Source organism: Uranotaenia lowii, chromosome 2 (assembly GCF_029784155.1).
Source record: "Uranotaenia lowii strain MFRU-FL chromosome 2, ASM2978415v1, whole genome shotgun sequence".
Lineage (NCBI taxonomy): Eukaryota > Metazoa > Arthropoda > Insecta > Diptera > Culicidae > Uranotaenia > Uranotaenia lowii.
The window spans coordinates 178,543,569-178,562,750 of record NC_073692.1 but is presented as its reverse complement, the minus strand read 5'-3'; the positions used below and the strand labels follow the sequence as shown (position 1 = coordinate 178,562,750).

General features: G+C 37.6%; 1 protein-coding gene across 1 annotated transcript; it reads right to left on the bottom strand.

Moving 5' to 3' along the window:
- Positions 1-11,239: 11,239 nt before the first annotated feature.
- Positions 11,240-16,588, bottom strand: LOC129742126 (uncharacterized). The gene has a single exon (XM_055733970.1). The coding sequence runs from the start codon at positions 16,586-16,588 to the stop codon at positions 11,240-11,242; it is 5,349 nt and encodes a 1,782-aa protein (XP_055589945.1).
- Between the last annotated feature and the right edge of the window lie 2,594 nt (positions 16,589-19,182).

Below are 19,182 nucleotides of genomic sequence, written 5' to 3'. Positions count from 1 at the left end.
ACTGTAATTTTTTTTTAAACAAAACAATCGTAATGAAATTTTTAGCACTGATAGAGGAAACATTTCCGAACAAAGAACTGTCAAAACAGTGCAGATCCGACAACTAGGAGTGCTATGGTATAATAAATAGTGCGTCCAGGTTTAAGAAGATTTATTCTTTAGCTGGCTGTATTTCTACCAAACTTAAACAAATTACAATTACTTTAATTCAAACAAACAAAACTCTTGCCTCTCTGGGCCTCTGACTATTGTGGTGGATATGTCCTGACTCTATAAAAATATGAAATATCAAAAGCCTAAATTTGAATAATAGAATCATACTGATAATGAAAAAGCTTAGAAAAATTTAGATATCAATGGTTCAAGATTATTCATTTGACTTTTATGACCGCATCCGAAAATGAAGTTATATTATCGAAGCTGATTGTTTTAAGTTAACAGTGTAAAATATAATCGACTCATTCACGCGATTTGAGTGATCTGTGAGAGAAAAGCGTAGAGGAATGAACGCGGAGAGTGAACTGAAGACTGAGCGGAAAAGATTCCTCTTTATGGCCAGCTGTTGACAGCTAAACTGCCAAGCGGAAAAGATTCGCTGATGAATGGTGTGATGTCATTCTAGATTCGATTTTGATGACGACAGCACGAATACCTTTACAGCAGAAGTTGTAGAGACGGAAAAGTGTAAAGTTAAAACAAAAAAAAAGGTGAAATCTAAAAAAAAAAGAAAATATGGAAGGAAGGTTACCACAACTATGACCATTCTTTTTCTGACACTGGCCACTTATGCCTCTAACTTTGGCCATACTAGCCCTCTTAATTGTTAACGTGATCCGTCTTTGTTGGTGGTTGGTCGGGAAAAGAGATTGTTATTAGTTTGAGTTTTCATAAAATATAGTCCACTAAGTTTGTAATGTTTCGAAAAGAGTGCGTTTTTACACTACAAAGGAAGGTCTGATGCAGCGATCAATGCCATCACAGGGGCGAACCTGAACATGGTCCTTCGAGCCGGATCGTCCCAAATCTACGAAAAGGTTCATCGAGTGGATTGTAACACTCTAAAATGATCTGGGGGAACACTTCACAAACGACACAACTGTTTTACCGATGTTCCGTTGGCGCAATGACGGCTATCCAATTGACCTCTTTCTGGTGGCTTGAGGTGTAGTGATATAATAACTGAGGATTGATTTTTTCCACTGAATAAAGAACGGCCGATTTGGGAAACTTTAATTTTATTACCACCGTTACTTTGCGTTTCGACGGACGGGTAATAAATTTGAGGCGACGATATTCACTGTACGGAGTTGCTGCGAACTGACATTATTTTCCTATGCTGGGTAAACAAATCGTACTCATATTTACCACGAACACGATCGGTCGCAGAGAGTGAGTTCTCAAGAGAGAACTCACTTTCATGCTCAGTCGCTAGGGTGGCTCTTGTTTTATAGCAACTAAATTATGACGTTCCAATTCCAAACTTCCATTCCATGTATATTGCACCATGCCAGTAATCTGTCGATGTCATCTTGAAACGCAGCGCAATCCACTATTGAATCTATGGTTGGATAGATTTTCAAATCATAAGTAGTTTCGGTGATTGAAGGAATGTTGATAAATCGTTTATAAACCCCACGAAGATAAGCGGTCCCAAGTGGCTGCCCTGCGATACACTAGACGGCATGTTGAACACAATAGAGTGAGTACCACGAATGTTGATAAATCCTCGACCATTAAGCAGGTACGACCATTTGGTTTCCCCTACAGGAAAGCCTTAGCGAGTTAGTTTTTCTATGACTATTTATTGTGTGTGGAACTATGTCAGAGGCCTTAGCGAAGTCAATGTCTATTGAGTCCACTAGCAGTTTCTTGTATGAGTGCGGCATGCGAATCGCACATTAAGTTTGTCAACTTTGACCTTTTCTTGACAAAGCCTTAGGGGAAAGAGTTCCTAAATGCGCATGTTGGGTAATATGCGCATACCGCCGATTGACGATATGGCTGGAGATTCATCATATCTAATCAGTGCAGTTTGATGATAATACGCTTTTAACACATGGCATGAAAAATTTAATTGTTTTATTAAGTCAAAAAAATTTAATAATTCAAACAAGATTTTTGTCAGTTTTGTTAAAATATATTGAACTTAAATTATCGTGCGTACAGATTCTGCGAACAAAAATTTTAATGGTTTTTCTTTCTTATTCATCTGGAAATCGGAAATTCAACAAATTGAAGCTTTTGGCAAAGTTGTAAATGATAAAATATTGGAATAAGAGACAGGTTCTGAATGTCCATGTCAAGGCAGGTTAAATGCCTATATCAAGAAAAATAGATAAGTCTTATAATTTTTTTACTTTTTATCATTTAAACATTTAATCTACGCTCAAATCACGATCTTAAAGCGAAAAAAGAAAAACTTCAAACTGATCCGATAAAAATACGATATGAACAAAATATTACCATTGAATATGGCTATTTAGTATACTTAACTATGTTTCATACAAAAGAGTCAGTGATTTAAAAAATTTCACCCAAATTTCAGCCTTGACGTATGCCTAACATCCATTTCCACCATTTTCAATTAAATAATATTGAAATATTGCAAGTGTTAATGAAATATAGCTAAAAACATAAATATGCGCATTTAGCCTGCCAGTTTCGGAAATCGGCTATTTTGACTTCTTTTATCATAAAATTATTTTCACAAAACCTGTAAGATATTTTAACAGAAAAAATGGTCTAACGTATGTAAAACAGATGTCCGCTCATGTGTATACAGTTTTCAGACTTCTACCTATTAGAATATGGGAGAAAATGAGTGCTTTCCTTAATATGCGCATATAGCCCGCCTCTCCCCTACTGGACCTCAGTGAGTAACGGGACAGCTTCGGTAAACAATCTTACGTATACCAGGACTTCAATTACTTTTGAGAAGCTGCAAAGAATGGATATTGGTCGATAATTTTCCACGCTACAAGCGTTTATGAATTGGAGAAATAGATGCCATTTTCCAAAGCACAGAAAAGACACCTTCCTATATCGATAGATTAAAAATCATGCTAAGTGACATGGCAAGTGATACAGCTATTCTCGAGACCAACGAACGTTGGGATCCCATCCTGCCCAAACCTTTCGTAGAATCCACAGGTACCAATAACTCCTGGTTTGAAAATACGGGTTCAACAAAAATTTAATTTAGAGAATTTAAAATTGGCACAAAAATCGTTAACGAGCTTGGTTCCACAGAAGAAAAAAAAATGATATTGATTTTTCATTACAAAATATTAAATTTTCCCACACAAACCTAGAAGTTCAAATTTACTTATTTAAACGTTACTGAAAAATTGTGCAAAAAATCATGGCTCTGTTTTTAACCAAAACGTAGCATTTTAGACCCTAGGGTTTGAGAAATTCAAAATGACCCCAAATAGACCCAGTCAAATGTGTCATTAGTATTAACAGAATTAATTTGGTTTACTGTGAGAATTGTGTCGTTTTGATGCAATTCTCGGAGCATCATAAGTCCAAACTGGGGCGTTTATCATTCAATGTTTGAAACCGTAGCTTCAAGAAGCGTTTGTACATAATCGAAGTTTTATTTTAAGATTAACATTAAAAAAACATTTTGGATGCTTTCTGTATACTTGGCTATTTCAGTTGGCAGGTGCAGATTTCCCGGAAATACCCTAAATCGATGAACGTTACACAATTAAATTCTGCGCCGTTTAATTATTAGGTACGAAAGCTAATATTGTAGCAGCGCGGGTTTCACAATTGCTTACGTTTTCTTACAAGAAAACAAGGGGGGTTTCCGAAAATCTTACGTAAGTAACGATTTTGCAAACTCAATCTTCTAAACTATGCAAAACCAACTTAGTTTCAAGTTTTTTTTTGTTGCTTTGAGTCTTCCAGTGTGTTAACAACGTCAATGTAGCAAAGTCATCCTTCGTCTTCCAACTTTCAAAATTTGGAGTTTTCAGAATAAGTTTTGTTTTTTTTACAGAAAAAAATTACAAAACGATCATCAATTTTTCTACCATAATGGAGCTATTAAAGTCGCACTGATCTAGCTTAGCGTCTAAATAATGGTCAAAGTAAATTTGCCCCACATAAATCAGCTGCTCGGAAGCTGCAGTCCACAGCAGCGACTATTAAATCACCGACTAATAGCAATTCCGAAATCAAATTCATCAAAGTGATTTATCGCTTGCCGACCACAAATTACAATTAGATCACTCTCGAGTTCGAGCTTCTTCCCACTCTTGTATTGATTCACACCCAGCTTCAATCGAACGAAACCATTCAAAATGTCATGCTACCAATCAATGAACATCAGAAGTTCATGTGCACAAGTTTGTAATTCTAACTGACCGGTAGATGAGCAACGACAACGACGGGCAGCTGCCCATATCATCAAATCAAACATTTAATTGAAATTCAAGTTCACTCGAGGGGTAAATTGTGTCTCATCAATTGACATTTTGACGCCTTGTGAGTGGGTTAGTAAATTTTTTGTTTCTGATTTGTGCATTCTTTCAGTATGAATTAGTATGAAATTTTCCATCAATTATTGTTTTTCATGCTGAATCATTATAAAAATTCCTAACCCTCAGAGCAGTTAGAAAATTGTAAACAAAAAAGTCTTTATTTCAACCGCAACCTCGGAACAGCCTGAATCTGGAAACGAATTGATCAATTGCAGCTGTTTGTAGCCGGGCGGGATTTGACCCAGACCCAATGTTAGTGTGAATTCGATTGATGGCGGCAGAGGAGCTAGAGCAAATGAAAACAAAAATACTGGATGCCCTACTGGACTTGCTAGATGTTTGGTTATTAAATAACGATCAACAAACTCTAGTCCAACTGCACATGTGACTGATTATCTTGCTAAAAAAATTGTTTGAACTGAGTTTGTAAACAACGCCTAGTTGTGCATCAATCAAATCCGTTCGGCAAAAGATGGGGGATTTTTTATTTGAACTTCCAATAACATATGATTCACGTGAATGTGCAGCGTTTTGAGCTGTGGGAGGGTTCGAATTAGATTAATGACACATTAAATTATTTTCCCGTTTTATTTTAAATTTCAGGTTTAATTTTTTTCCTTATCTTTGGAAATCAAAATCAACAAAAAAAATTAAATACCTAGACACTTACCAACCTTATTAATATTTGATATTCTGAAGGCTAAAAATTCTTACAAAAAAAACATTTTTTGTTTAATGATTATAAATTGATTTCAGATCTTCACTAGTTTATTTAGGTTTGCTGTGCCAATTGTGCTTAATAACTATACAGATCTAAGTCTAATAAATTAGACCAAGTTCACTCGTGTTAGGAAAATGTGGTAGAAATTTTGACACTAAAGCTAAGCTCTTTAAGAAGTGGAACAGTTACGAATACTTGTATCTCAAATACCATTCGTTTGACCGAAATACATTCTTTGAAAGTAAGGAAGGTAATCTAATGATAATTCATGAAAAACTTAAAAAAAATTATCGATTTTTAAAAGAATTATTTTAAACTTTATTCCTTTTACCTCCTATCGGCCGGCGCACACACTTTTATGTCATGATTTTGATCAGTTTTTTTAAACTAATACTTCGTTAAAACTGTATTTCAGGTGGCTGCATCCTCTTTCTTCAATTTCTGCTGTCTAACAATTCTGTTTTAAAAGAAACTGAGGGCAATTCACTTGGATACAGCTGTTTTGCAATTGACAAAACTTGATTATTTTTGAGCCCTTTTAAAGCGTTTTCAATGGAATTTCTGCTCCTGGCAAAATCTGACAAAAAGGAAGTAAAACCATCAAGAGATTTAACTTAAAATGTAATTGGTTAGTAAAGATCGTAGGTTGCGTAGAGTACATAAAAGATTATTATTTTAAGGCTTTTAAATCAGCGAAAACCAAAGTTTTCGTATTAAATTTTTTTTTTTGCCACAGGAGCGGAATCTTGGCAAATGATTATATTTCAGTTTCAGAGATGAATTCAGATAGATTGAGAGCTCATATTGAAATAATAAAAGTGCTTGATTTTAAGACCGCAGCAGGAAATTTGAGAAACTTTATTAAAAAAAATTCTATGATTTTACAACTACATTTTCATGAAAATTTAGAAAAATTCTGATGAAACAAATTGCGTTCTGTTCAATGACATTCGTTTCCAACCAATAGTGATGAATTAATAATGAAGAGACTGATAGGGTGACCAATTGTAGTAAATCATAGAATTTCGACAAATTTAGGATCAAATCTGAGCTAAATATGTATATCGAAATTTACTTAACACTTTTTTTTACCTCGAGCTCCACTTCTCTGAAATGTTAAATTTAATTTTTTAATAATACTTTAAGAAATCAAATACACTACATTTCACTCAAGAATATGAAATCTTCACATTAAATCCATTTTATGTTGGAATACGACTCAGAGAATTTCCGAAATCCCTCGTAGAATGTTTTTCGCGGTTCTTCATATAATAAATATCACAAAAAAAATTATAGTTTCCATTGGTTTTCATGTTTTAATACACTACTAGCAGACTCGGTGTGCTTTGCTACACCTTCTTAAAATCAATTATTTGCGTGAAAATAATTTAAATTTCGATATCTTTATTTTATTTTTTCGGGGATTTTCATCCGATTGGATGATTCATTCCGTAGACCCTTCGATATCTTTATAATAAGAGCGTTCACATCAAATTATTATTGGGATACGAAGAAGATTAGATTATCTGAAATATTTTTTTTTAATTTTAATTATTTCCTTTATTTATTTCCAACATGTAGTATGTCAATGCCTTTTCAAATCACTCCACTTAGTATTTAGTAGTTAAAGAAACAGATCTATCTTAATCTATAATTCTCTTATGTTACTTTGTGAGAAAAAAAATTTATTGGTCCCCCCATTGAAAAAGAAATGAAACTCCCGTCTTAACACATTTAGTGAGTTTAAAATTTTTAATACTGTTTGGAAGTTGATTTCAAACAGCAAAGCCCCTGACAATAATAGTTTTGCTATAGCTTTCAGTGTAATGTGGCGGAATTGTATAATGGAATATAAGATTACTTCTGAGGCGGATAAGTTTATTAAAAATATAAGAAGGACATCTCGATTGAATAATCTTATAGAAGAAAATACTAGATCTTAATTTGTAAAAATTATTAAACGAAGTGCCCGGTATATGTGATTGATGGTGACTCACTCCGTGATAGCGAGAAAGATTATATACAAAACGAATCCAACAATGTAGAGCAATTTTTAATCGGTTTATTATAGTCAAAGGAGCACCTATTAGAAACTCAGCGCCAAACACAAAATCTTTGATCTGAAATTGTTTTTCAATGATGGTTTTCATTTGATTGTTAAAATCTTGTTTTTATTTTCTTTTCTCCCCTGCAGTGTGGGAAGGGTACACTAACTGCCATAACAGCATTTTCCGTAACCAAATAACATCATATTTCACATATAGCTCTATTTGCTTGATAAGTTTTCGAGCTAGACATACTCCACTTCTTCCCGTTTCACCTCAGGAAGAAGGAGAGGTCTTAAATCTCAAAAAAATCTTTTCATGTAAAATATGGTTTCTATAGCTTGAAAAGTTTCGAAAATTATGTGATAAAACCTCCCCTTTTTCCGGCTCTGTACTGTATGAAATTTCTCCCTAAAAATTTGAAACACTTTTCGTACTCGAATACGTTGGATAAGTTCTCAAGTTGTACAAAACTGTTTGGAACTCCTTTTCCCTCTCTCTTTCCCTACTGGAAGGCAAAAAGAGTTTTTTAACAACCATAGAATCATTTCTTGTACCCTTACAGTTTTTCCTGTAAAATTTAGTTAAATTTATTTGAAGAGCACTTGAATTTATCAAATCAAACGAATGACACCTTTCTTTTTTTTCCTATCTAGTGAGGAGAACCAAACCATCTAAAAAATATTTCTTGTATCTAAAAATTCTTCTCAATTTGTAACCATATGAAAGATAAGCATTTGAGTTAATAAAAAAAATGTTTGGAAGCTTCCCTTCCTCTTTCCTATCGAATCAGTGAAAGAAGGAAGAAGCCTCAAACAATCATAGAAAAATAATCTTATCAAATGCTGGCTGCTATATTATTTGAATAAAAAGTTCTCGAGTGATCCAGAAATATTGTATGAAAACCTCCCTCCTCCTTCCTCTTTTCCCGTTGAAGAGAGAGAGGGGTCTCGAAACACAAAATGAAAAACATTTCTTGTACACGATTATACTTCCATGATAAATTTAATTTTTTTTTTGTTCGATTAGTTCTCGAGCTGCGCATAAAAAGGATTCTTATCGCCTCAGGGGAAGATAGATGGGCCTCAAACATCTAAGAAACTTGATTCGGAGCCTTATACCTACCGATGTGAAATTTGGATTCATTTGCATGATTAGTTATCGAATAATGCATTAAATTGTATGGAAGATCCTCTCCTCCTCCTTTGTATCCCCTTAATCGAAGAGGGTGGAGTCCCAAATAATCATAGAAACCTTTCTCGTATCCAAATAATCACCCATGTCAAATTTGGCTCCATTTGCTTGATTAGTTCTCGAATTTTGAAAAAAAAAATGGGAGGCCACTTCTCCTTTTCTATCTACACACTGGAAAGAGGGAGGGGTCTCAAACCATCTTTAAAATGGTGGAAGCACCCCTACCAGCTTCCATTTTCCCCATCGTAAGAAGGGTGGGGCATCAAACCATTTGAAATATATTTTTCGTAACAAAATACACTCCCATATCAAATTTGGTTCCATTCAAACTATTATAGGAACCCTCCCCGGCCTGTCAAGTTTCACACAAATTGGTTCAGAAGTTTCCAAGTCTATAGGGAACAGACAGACAGACAGAAATTCATTTTTATATACATATGTATACACTGCCGGCCAAAAGTTTGGGATCACCCGCTAAAAACATGCAAGTTTTGATCATTCATATCTCAGCCGTCTTAGGACATATTGCAAATCTTCTGATCTCATTTGAAAGATAATGAGCAATAGCTATTGATATTTTGCCCATAAATGGTGTTTTAGTTTTGCACCTAAAACTTAACCTAAAGTCAGAAAAGTGCGTTATACGTGTATGACAATGCCACGTTAGGACGTTTTTGCTCTTCTAGTTTTGAGCGCGCGATAATCTTCGGTGAGTTGCTCCGGTGCCATACGTGTATGACAATGCCACGTTAGGACGTTTTGCTCTCCTCGTCATAAACGCGCGGTAAAATTCGGTGAGTTGCACCGGTGCTAAGTACATTGTATGTGTATGACAATGCCACGTTAGGATGTATTTGCTCTAAATAAAAACGCGGTGAACTCGATAGTGTGCGACGCGACGAACATTAAATATTTAACTTTGCTTTGATCACATCCTTTCCCAAAGGGAATCCAGATCTAATTTACCTTCCCCACTAACAAACCACCCTTCCTGTGACGACCGTGGAGATTTAGAGGTGTATTCGGTCTCTAGTAGCAACGGAAGTCGAACTAACAATCCTTCCCTTTCCCCGATGAACCGTAAGGACGTGGCCGGCGCCGTTATTGACCATATAAGATAAGGAACCTTCGAAACGTGTACACAGAAAATGGTAAGCTAATCCCAAGCCCCATTTATTTGGATCTATGTACAATTTTGATGGTTCTTGTCAATCACGGAGAAGCAACTACTGAAATGTACGGTTTATCTAAGCTCAAGCTCAAGCTAAAACTTAACCTAAAGTCAGAACATTTTCAAAAAATCGCACTCAATATTCAAAGCCGATCATCTCGGGATAGGGTGGACCAAATTTCAAAATTTGAGTTGCCCTTATTGTATACTTCTCAAAACACAATCCAAAAATTGTGTGCAAAAATTTAAGAATGTATTATTAATTAATAAAATAGACAATTAAGTATCGTCCAAAAGTTTGGGATCATTCTTTTAAAAACATGCAAATTTATCTCATTCATATCTTTCTCATCTAACATCGTATTGCAGATCTGAAGGGTGCATTTGAAAGCTTAGGAATTGTTGTTTTTTCATAAATTCATTGAAAAATTATATTTTAAATCCATAACCATAAAAAATTTACAATCATTATTGTGAATTTTCAAAAAACAATTAATTTCAAGTAAATTTTTTATGGTTATCACTTTGAAATATAATTTTTGTGTGAATTTATGAAAAAACAACAATTCCTAAGCTTTCAAATGCACCCTTCAGATCTGCAATACGATGTTAGATGAGAAAGATATGAATGAGATAAATTTGCATGTTTTTGGCCGATACACCATACTGAGGGGTGATCCCAAACTTTTGGACGATAACTTAAGTGTATATTTTATTAATTAAAAGTACATTCTTAAATTTTTGCACACAATTTTTTGATTGTGTTTTGAGAAGTACAGAATAAGGATTCTAATGCAACTCAAATTTTGAAATTTGGTTCACCCTATCGCGAGATGATTGGCTTTGATTATTGAGTGCGATTTTTTTTAAAATGTTCTGACTTTAGGTTAAGTTTTAGGTGCAAAACTAAAACATTTTTTATGGGAAAATACCTCCGAAACAGCTATTGCTCATTATCTTTCAAATGAGATCAGAAGATTTGCAATATGTCCTAAGACGGCTGAGATATGAACGATCAAAATTTGCATGTTTTTTAGCGGGTGATCCCAAACTTTTGGCCGGCAGTGTATAGATATAATTTGTCAGACCATTTTTGTAAATGTGAGTGTTGGACCCCGACGTTGTGTGATTCCTAAACGTTCCAGGTTTACGACGTGCGACGGTTTTAACGTTAAACTTCCGTACCAGATGGCGGGCTAGCTCAGCTGAGGCGACAACCAAACTTGGTTGTGAACACTTTTCGAGGGGCTCAGATAAAACACACCGGTAATTGGAAACGAACTTTATTACTTGGAAACGAACCTTACTGAGTAACGATTGCGTCCTAACTAACTTTATTCAAATCATTCTTACTCTCTATACATGACAGCTGGCGTTGATCTGTACAGTGTGTATGTGTTGTGTTGATATAATTATGGCTAACAATACTAGGGATGTCAGTGTTTTCTGGGGAGATAAACTGCTCGAATCCTAACATCGTCCCCACCTTGAAATACATCATTTCAATATTTTAGCCTACCTAGTTCAATGAATTACATTCAATGTGAACTGCTGCCATAAAACTTATTTCACTAATACAAGAATTGAAAACATAAACAAATGAACATCGCATTTCACTCTACTGGACATCTTTGGCTGCTGCATCGTTGTCGGCTGGATTTTCTTCGTTGGATGGCTGGATTTCTTCGTTGGATGGCGGGATTTCTCCGTTGGCTGGATTCTCTTTCCCTGGTGCGACGTTTGCGTTCAGTGCGGAAGCTTCTTCAGGGGTTTCTTGTGGAAGCAAGCATACCTTCGTCACAGGACGTTTCACAAAACCCTTGGCTGTTTTGAGAGTAACAACTCGAATCAATCCATCTTCGCCGGGATGTACGGAAACGATTCTTCCAAGTGGCCATTTCACAGGAATCTGAAACTCGTCGACAATGGCCACCAGACGCCCAGGCTGCAAATTTGTGTTAGGATCACAAGTTTTCGTTTCACGCTGCATCTCTTGAAGATACTCGGTTCTCCAGTTGTGCCAAAAGTTCTGATACATCCGCTGCAGGTGTTGGTTATGGTCAAGGAGATTAATCGGAACATCACGAATATCAAATTCTGGAACAGATCCCATAAGGTCGCCGATGAGAAAATGCCCAGGGGTCAAACAAGCAAAATCGTTAGGATCCTCGGACATTTGGACTAATGGACGGGAATTCATACTGGCCTCGATTTGCACCAAAACGGTTGTTAGATCTTCGAAGCTTAGTTTGGAATCACCTAACTGTCGGTACATCTGCTTCTTGCATACCTTTACTGCAGCTTCCCAGAGACCACCAAAGTGTGCTGCTTTAGGTGGGTTGAGATGCCAGCTTATACCTTCCGTTGCACAGTAATCAAAAAATGATTCTGTGTCGGTCGCGTTTAGTTTTTGAATGGCCTCCAGTTCATTTTTGACTCCTAAGAAGTTCCTGCCATTATCGGAATAAACGTGCGCTGGTGGGCCACGACGGCCAACGAATCGACGAAATGTAGCCAGGAAACCAGATGATGCCAAGTTGCTTACTAGCTCGATGTGTACCGCCTTTGTTACGAAACATACGAAGATACATATGTACGCCTTAGTCGCAGCCGCTCGTTTATGCGCAGGTTTTAGGTAGACCGGGCCGGCAAAATCCACTCCTGTCACTGCAAAAGGTCTCTGCGGTGTCACTCGATGTGCGGGTAGTTGGCCAGTTTGTTGATTCTCTGGAGCGGGACTAGCTCGGGCGCATCTAAAGCAGTTTCGCATCACATTCCGAATCGTTCTTCTTCCGTTGATCGGCCAGTATTTTTCACGCATTGCAGCCAGAGTAACTCGGATTCCACCATGTACAAGTTTCAGGTGATAGAATTTGGCAATCATGATCGTATAAGGGTGAAAGTTGGGTAAAAGTGCGGGGTGTTTAAAATGGTATGGCAAATCTGATAAGCGCAATCTCCCTCCCACGCGAAGTACTCCATCTTCATCAACAAAGGGGCTGAGTTTTCGAATTTTGGAATGTTTCGATAGGGTTCTACCAGATTGGAGCTCCTTTATTTCGTCGCGGAATCCATCTGATTGAGCTAGATGCAAAAGACGAAGACGTGTTGCTGCTAATTCGTCAGGAAGAAGCTGTTGGTCTTGTGAAGCGTGGGGATCTGGTTGTGTGCGAGTTTTATTTTTTGTATTTCGGAAAAAGCGGAAACAGTAAGTTACTACTCGTGTGAGTCGGTTCAGACTTTTGAAGTTGGTGAAGATTGGAGTGTAAGAGGTAGAACAATTAACAGTGGCAACTACAAACTGCTTTCTACGTTCGGTTCCGTTTTCTGGATACTCAGGAATGCTCGATATCGGCCATTTGTCTCTAGATAATGTGAGCCAATGAGGACCATATTTCCACAGTGAACTTTCGATGAATTTATCAATGTTTTGACCTCTCGATACTAGGTCAGCCGGGTTAGTTTTTCCAGGAACGTGATCCCAACGTGAACCCTGAGTTTCAGTTTGGATCTCTGAAACTCTGTTGGCCACAAAAGTCTTCCAAGTGTTGGGAGGTGCCCTGAGCCACTGCAGAGTTACCATGGAGTCTGACCAAAAGAAGGATTCCGATATCTGAATTGCCAAGGCCCTTTTCACAGCTGTAAATAGATGTGCACCGGTTTCAGCAGCACATAACTCTAATCGTGGGAGTGTTACCCTTCGTAGTGGAGCTAGTCGGGATTTAGCAGCTATTAAATGAACAGATACATTTCCTTTGGAATCAGTTGATCTCACATAAATGCAGCATCCATACGCCATCTCTGAAGCATCGGTGAAGGTGTGTAATTGGATTTCAGAGCCAGGAAGTAAAACTAATCGGTTCAGATGGAATTGCTGCAGTTTGGGAAGTTCATCTACATATTGCTGCCACTTTTCTTTGATCGATTCGGAAACTTCGTCGTCCCAACCACAAGAAAGTAGAAAAATTTGCTGCATTATCATTTTGCCTCGTACGACTATTGGTGCCACAAGTCCTAGCGGATCGAACAACTGAGAAATCGAAGAAAGAATTGCACGTTTCGTCACCGTTCCTGCAGTCGGTTTCAAACGGGAATCAAAACACAGAATATCCTTTTCCGGCTTCCAAACTATGCCCAAAGTTTTCACACTCGTATCAAATTGATGTGTGGGACGAGTGCCAAGCTTATCAGGTGATAAACCTTCTAAAATTTTGAAATTGTTTGAAGCAAATTTTCGCAAAGTGAATTTTCCCTTCTCTAGTAGATGGATGAGCTCATCTCGTGTTTGCAAAGTCTCAGCTATTGTTTCAGCTCCATAAATACAATCATCTATGTAGAAGCCTTTGGTCAGCGCAGCTTTTCCCAAAGGGTATCGATGACCATCTTCATTTGCTAATTGCAAAAGAGTGCGTGTTGCGAGGAAAGACGATGGGCTTAAACCATAAGTAACAGTCGACAGTTCAAATTCTTGTAATGGTGCATTTTTATCAAATCTCCAAAAAATTCTTTGCAGGGAAGTTTCATCAGGATGGATTAGAACTTGACGGTACATTTTCTCTATATCGGCAACGATAACAAACGGATAGGTTCTAAATCGTAAGATTAATGATATGAGGTCATCTTGTATCACAGGACCCACTAACAAAGCGTCGTTAAGGGAGTAACCGGATGAAGATTTTGCTGAACCGTCAAAGACAACTCTTGTTTTCGTTGTGGTACTGTCTTCTTTGAAAACTGGGTGGTGTGGGAGGTAGAATACGTTGTTTGATTGAGGAGAGTTTGGATTTACTTGTTGCATGTGTCCTAAACCAATATATTCTCGCATGAATTCATGATATGCCGTTTTCAAATTTTCATCAGCCTCTAAGCGCCTTTCTGTAGCAAAAAATCGTTTCATGGCATTGGTCCGGGACTCCCCTATCATGTTGTCGAAATCATCATGTCGTGGCATTCGTACAACATACCTTCCATCTGCTTTGCGGGAAACATGATTGGTGTAATGCGTTTCACATGTTTTCTCTTGGGCAGTGAGATTCGATCGAACAATCGGCTCTTCTAACATCCAAAATTTTTCCAATGCTTGCTCCAGTGAAATAAGTGACATAACCTCGACGTGACATGCTGTTTTCAAGTTTGATTCCGTTTCCAGATTCGCTGCTCCACACACTAACCAACCGAATACGCTGTCGACCAACATTGGCAAAGATGGACCAAGAACAATTCTATCGGTGGTTTTGAATAATGAAAAGAAATGTTCGTTGCTTATCAAAACATCAATCTCTTTGCTTTTGAAGAACTGTGGGTCGGCTAATTGTATGTGGCAGGGAACGTTCCATCGATCTACTGATATGTCATGCGACGGTAGTTTTGGTGTTAGCTTTTCAAGAATTACAAAGTCAACGTCAATTTGAAAATCTTCCTTCAGAGATCGTATTTGTGTAGCGACACTATGCTTGGCTCTTTTAGGTTGGTCTCCAACACCTTTTACAATCAAATTAACATATTTTCTTTGCAGGCAAAGGGTTTGGGCCAGCTTACTACTTATCAAATTGACTTGAGATGCACAGTCAAGAACTGCTCGAGCCATATGTTCTCTCCCATAGCAATCAACGATAGTTACAATCGCAGTAGGCATGAAGATACATTTCCCAGCAACATTAACGTGCAAGCATGATGACGTCTCTGAAGCAATTTCTTCTTCGCCATTCGTGATGTTGACAGAGTGGACGTTTCTCGCCGGACGAGACTCACCGGTTTCGCTAACATAACCTGGATGTAACATTGAGTGGTGGCGGCCGTGACATATTCGACAACTTTCATGGTTGGGACAGTTTCTCACTTGATGGGTACGACGAAAACAGTTGAAACAGAGACGTTTGGAATTCACCACGTTCAATTTTTCCTCAAGAGACATCCTCACAAAGGTTGGACATTTCATCAGGGGATGACTCTGATCACATGCATGACATTTAAGTGAATTGGTGCCTGCATAAACCCCGGAGTTATATCGCATAGGAGCGGAAATTTGATTACACACAGCGGAGCGTTGCGAAGGAGGAGAATGATTAACGGTTATCGATTCTAATACACGATTTCGCCTATGCAAAAATTCTATCAGCCCTGAGTATGTCGGTTGGGTCAAATTTGACGCAAAATCTTCCCACGCCTTCAAAGTTTCATCGTGCAAACGGTTGCAAAGCATATGCTCTAAAATAGTGCTCCATTGTTCAGTAGGCTCTCCCATTTGATTCAATGCCTTCACGTGTCTTTCAAAAATGTCTACAATTCTATGCAGCGAATCGGCAGTTTCAACTTTCATTTTTGGAACATCGAACAGCTCTTGTAACCGCTTCTTCTTCATCACGTAGTCATTCGAATATCGATCAACTAGAGCTTCCCACGTAGACTGGTAGTCTGCTGCGCTGATATCAATGGATTCGATCAACTGAGATGCTTCACCTTTAACTGCTGCTTTGAGATAGTGGAATTTTTGGATATCAGGGACATCGGGATTATTGTGAATCAGGGCAAAAAATGTGTCATAGAAACCACGCCAATCCTTGTAATCGCCGGAGAACTCAGGTAAAGAAATTGTCGGCAACTTCAAACCCCTAAGACCAGAACCATTCTGAGGGAAATTGTGGAGAGGGAGATGCGCGTTTGGTAAGTTGGTGCTAGGAATTTTTGAAAGCAGCCCAGCTTTTATTTTAAAGAAAAGCTTTTCAAAGGACGATCGAGATATCAGATTGCGTGCCATACCTGCTTCGGTTCTCTCAAGTTCCTCAAGCGTCGTCTGAACAGTTTCGAACTGTTGCCGCAGGTTGTCCAAATCCTCTAAGCGCACTGCGACCTCAAGCTTGTCCCGCTCCTCGATGAACTCGGCCAGGAACTTGTCAGCTCTTCCTAATGAGGCAACCAGTGTTGAACGTCGTAGTGTGGCACGTTCCTTCTTATTCGCTTCCTCCATCTCTATCTCGCAATTCAGGATACCAAAGGGTAGGTCGAAATCTGCCAAATATTGAGACCAGGTAGACCTGACTATTGAAATTAAGAAGCTTGGAGAGGTACGTACCTGTCTCAAAGCAAATTATGCCTTGAAATATATAATTTAAGCTCCTTCTACCGATGGCGTGGCGATTATGTAGCGTAGTATAGTATGATACAACGTCGAAAATATGCGGCGCGTGGCAGCACGTTTGGTGGTGATATTTCCAACGACGATGAATATTCGCTCGAAAGAAAGAAAAGATCTAAAGGGCATCCGTTGGACGCGTTAAAGGCATTGGACAGGAAATTACCTGAAGCCTAAATTAAATAGGCCTTGTATGATTTAAATCTTTTCACACGTTGGGGCGTAGAGTATGTCCATTTGAACTTCTGGTCCGGGTTGGTTCGTATCGGTGTAATAGCAGCAGCTCTCGAAAGAAAGGAAACGGATCTAAAGGGTACCTGAGTAAATCAGGAAAGGCATTGGACAGATAATTACCTGATGCCTTATTTTCAAAGGCCTTGTATTCAAATAATTTCTGCTTGGCGCGCTCAGTACAATGATGGCGGCTTTACAATAGGTATTAATAACCCGTATTGAAAGCAAACAATGATGGCATAGGCATACAAAATGGCGGTCTGAGCTTCATAGGGAATCTGGACGGAAATTTGGCGGCACAATCCTGGTCACGGCACCAAAATATGTTGGACCCCGACGTTGTGTGATTCCTAAACGTTCCAGGTTTACGACGTGCGACGGTTTTAACGTTAAACTTCCGTACCAGATGGCGGGCTAGCTCAGCTGAGGCGACAACCAAACTTGGTTGTGAACACTTTTCGAGGGGCTCAGATAAAACACACCGGTAATTGGAAACGAACTTTATTACTTGGAAACGAACCTTACTGAGTAACGATTGCGTCCTAACTAACTTTATTCAAATCATTCTTACTCTCTATACATGACAGCTGGCGTTGATCTGTACAGTGTGTATGTGTTGTGTTGATATAATTATGGCTAACAATACTAGGGATGTCAGTGTTTTCTGGGGAGATAAACTGCTCGAATCCTAACAGTGAGTTAAGTAATAAAAAATGGTTTTCAAGAAGAAAATCAATAATTTTTCATTTTTATTATATTTTTATTCATGACATATGACTTCGGAAACAAAAAACTTTTTTTGAATAAGCCAAAGATTAGCTGTTATAGTGAAATGTCATTAAACAACTGAGATGGTCACGATCTCTGTTAAAAAACGCCATCTTTTTTTGAACATTTTGTCTTTCAGCTCAAGTTTCAGAGACCATGGAAATTATAATAATCTTTTTTCTTCATAAATAGATAGTGGAAATGTAGATGATTCCAAAATGCTATAGTTTGTGAAAATCAATTCAGTGTTTTTGACAGTAAATCCAAAATAGTAATCCGGGTCTTTATGAGCCTAGCCGGCTCGTTATCCTTTTTTTAACCATAATGGAAGGTTAAATTTTCAAGTATTTCGTTTAACTTTATTGTATATTTTCAACATACATTTCACTAATATGCTAAGCAAAACTAAGTTCAAAAACTAGCAAAAGCATTTGTATCTTCAACGGAATTTTGCAAGTTTGGTTATTCGGAAAACAGGTTTCAAATTTTGTGATAATTAACTATTCTGAACCAAAAATAATGGTCCCTTACTCCTTACTATCAACCATTCTTTATTGCACGCTTTCATCAAGGCTGGAGAGTCTGGTCCGGCCCTGCCTGGTTATCCGGATATTAAGGAAAAATTTTGGATTTCATCCAGATTCATCACATTATTTGCAATATTACAAAAATACTCCATTTAAGTTCTTCAGTTTAAAAAAATGATCAACATTTTTATTTAAGTCCTTAATACTAAGAACACAAAAAATATAAACTTCACTATACGCTAAAGGGGAGAATGAGGATACTTGATCCCTGGGGATACTTGATTCCTTCGCTATATCTCGAAACAGGAATGTCTTTAAAATATCAAATGTTCTAGAAAAATGTCCCAAAAGAAAAAAACATCAATGCTGTTACCTCAACAAATTTTTAAAATTTTATTATTTAAGTTTTTAAACTTTGTTCAAAAAATTTACCAAAACGGGATTGAAATGAGAAAATATAATAAAAAATATTTTTCCGAATTTTCAATCGCTAGAGTGTAACGTCAATTTTTTTTTGTATGCATATTTCCAAAGTAATAGTAAATTCTCAATTTTTTCAAGCGAAAGTTTTCCAGAATGTATGTTTAGGGTATAAATGATCCCTAGAGTCCAAAAAATTGTTTTCTTCTGAATGGATCGTGATCAAATGTTTTGTTTTGTACATGGGTTTATGAGCGCCTGGATGACCCGGAAAGGAAAAACAGAACGGGGACAGAAGAGGAAAATTTTAAATGAGAGTAGAATAGCTTAGAAAAGGATAGCGGCAACAGAGCCCGAGGGTTCTGAAGCACCAGTTAAGGGAAGCGTTAAGATAGTGCTCGACGGACTAGGACGGTTGGTGGGCCCCATATGAACTTCGAGTTAACCCAACCTTCAATTCAACCGAGCAATAGCAGTATG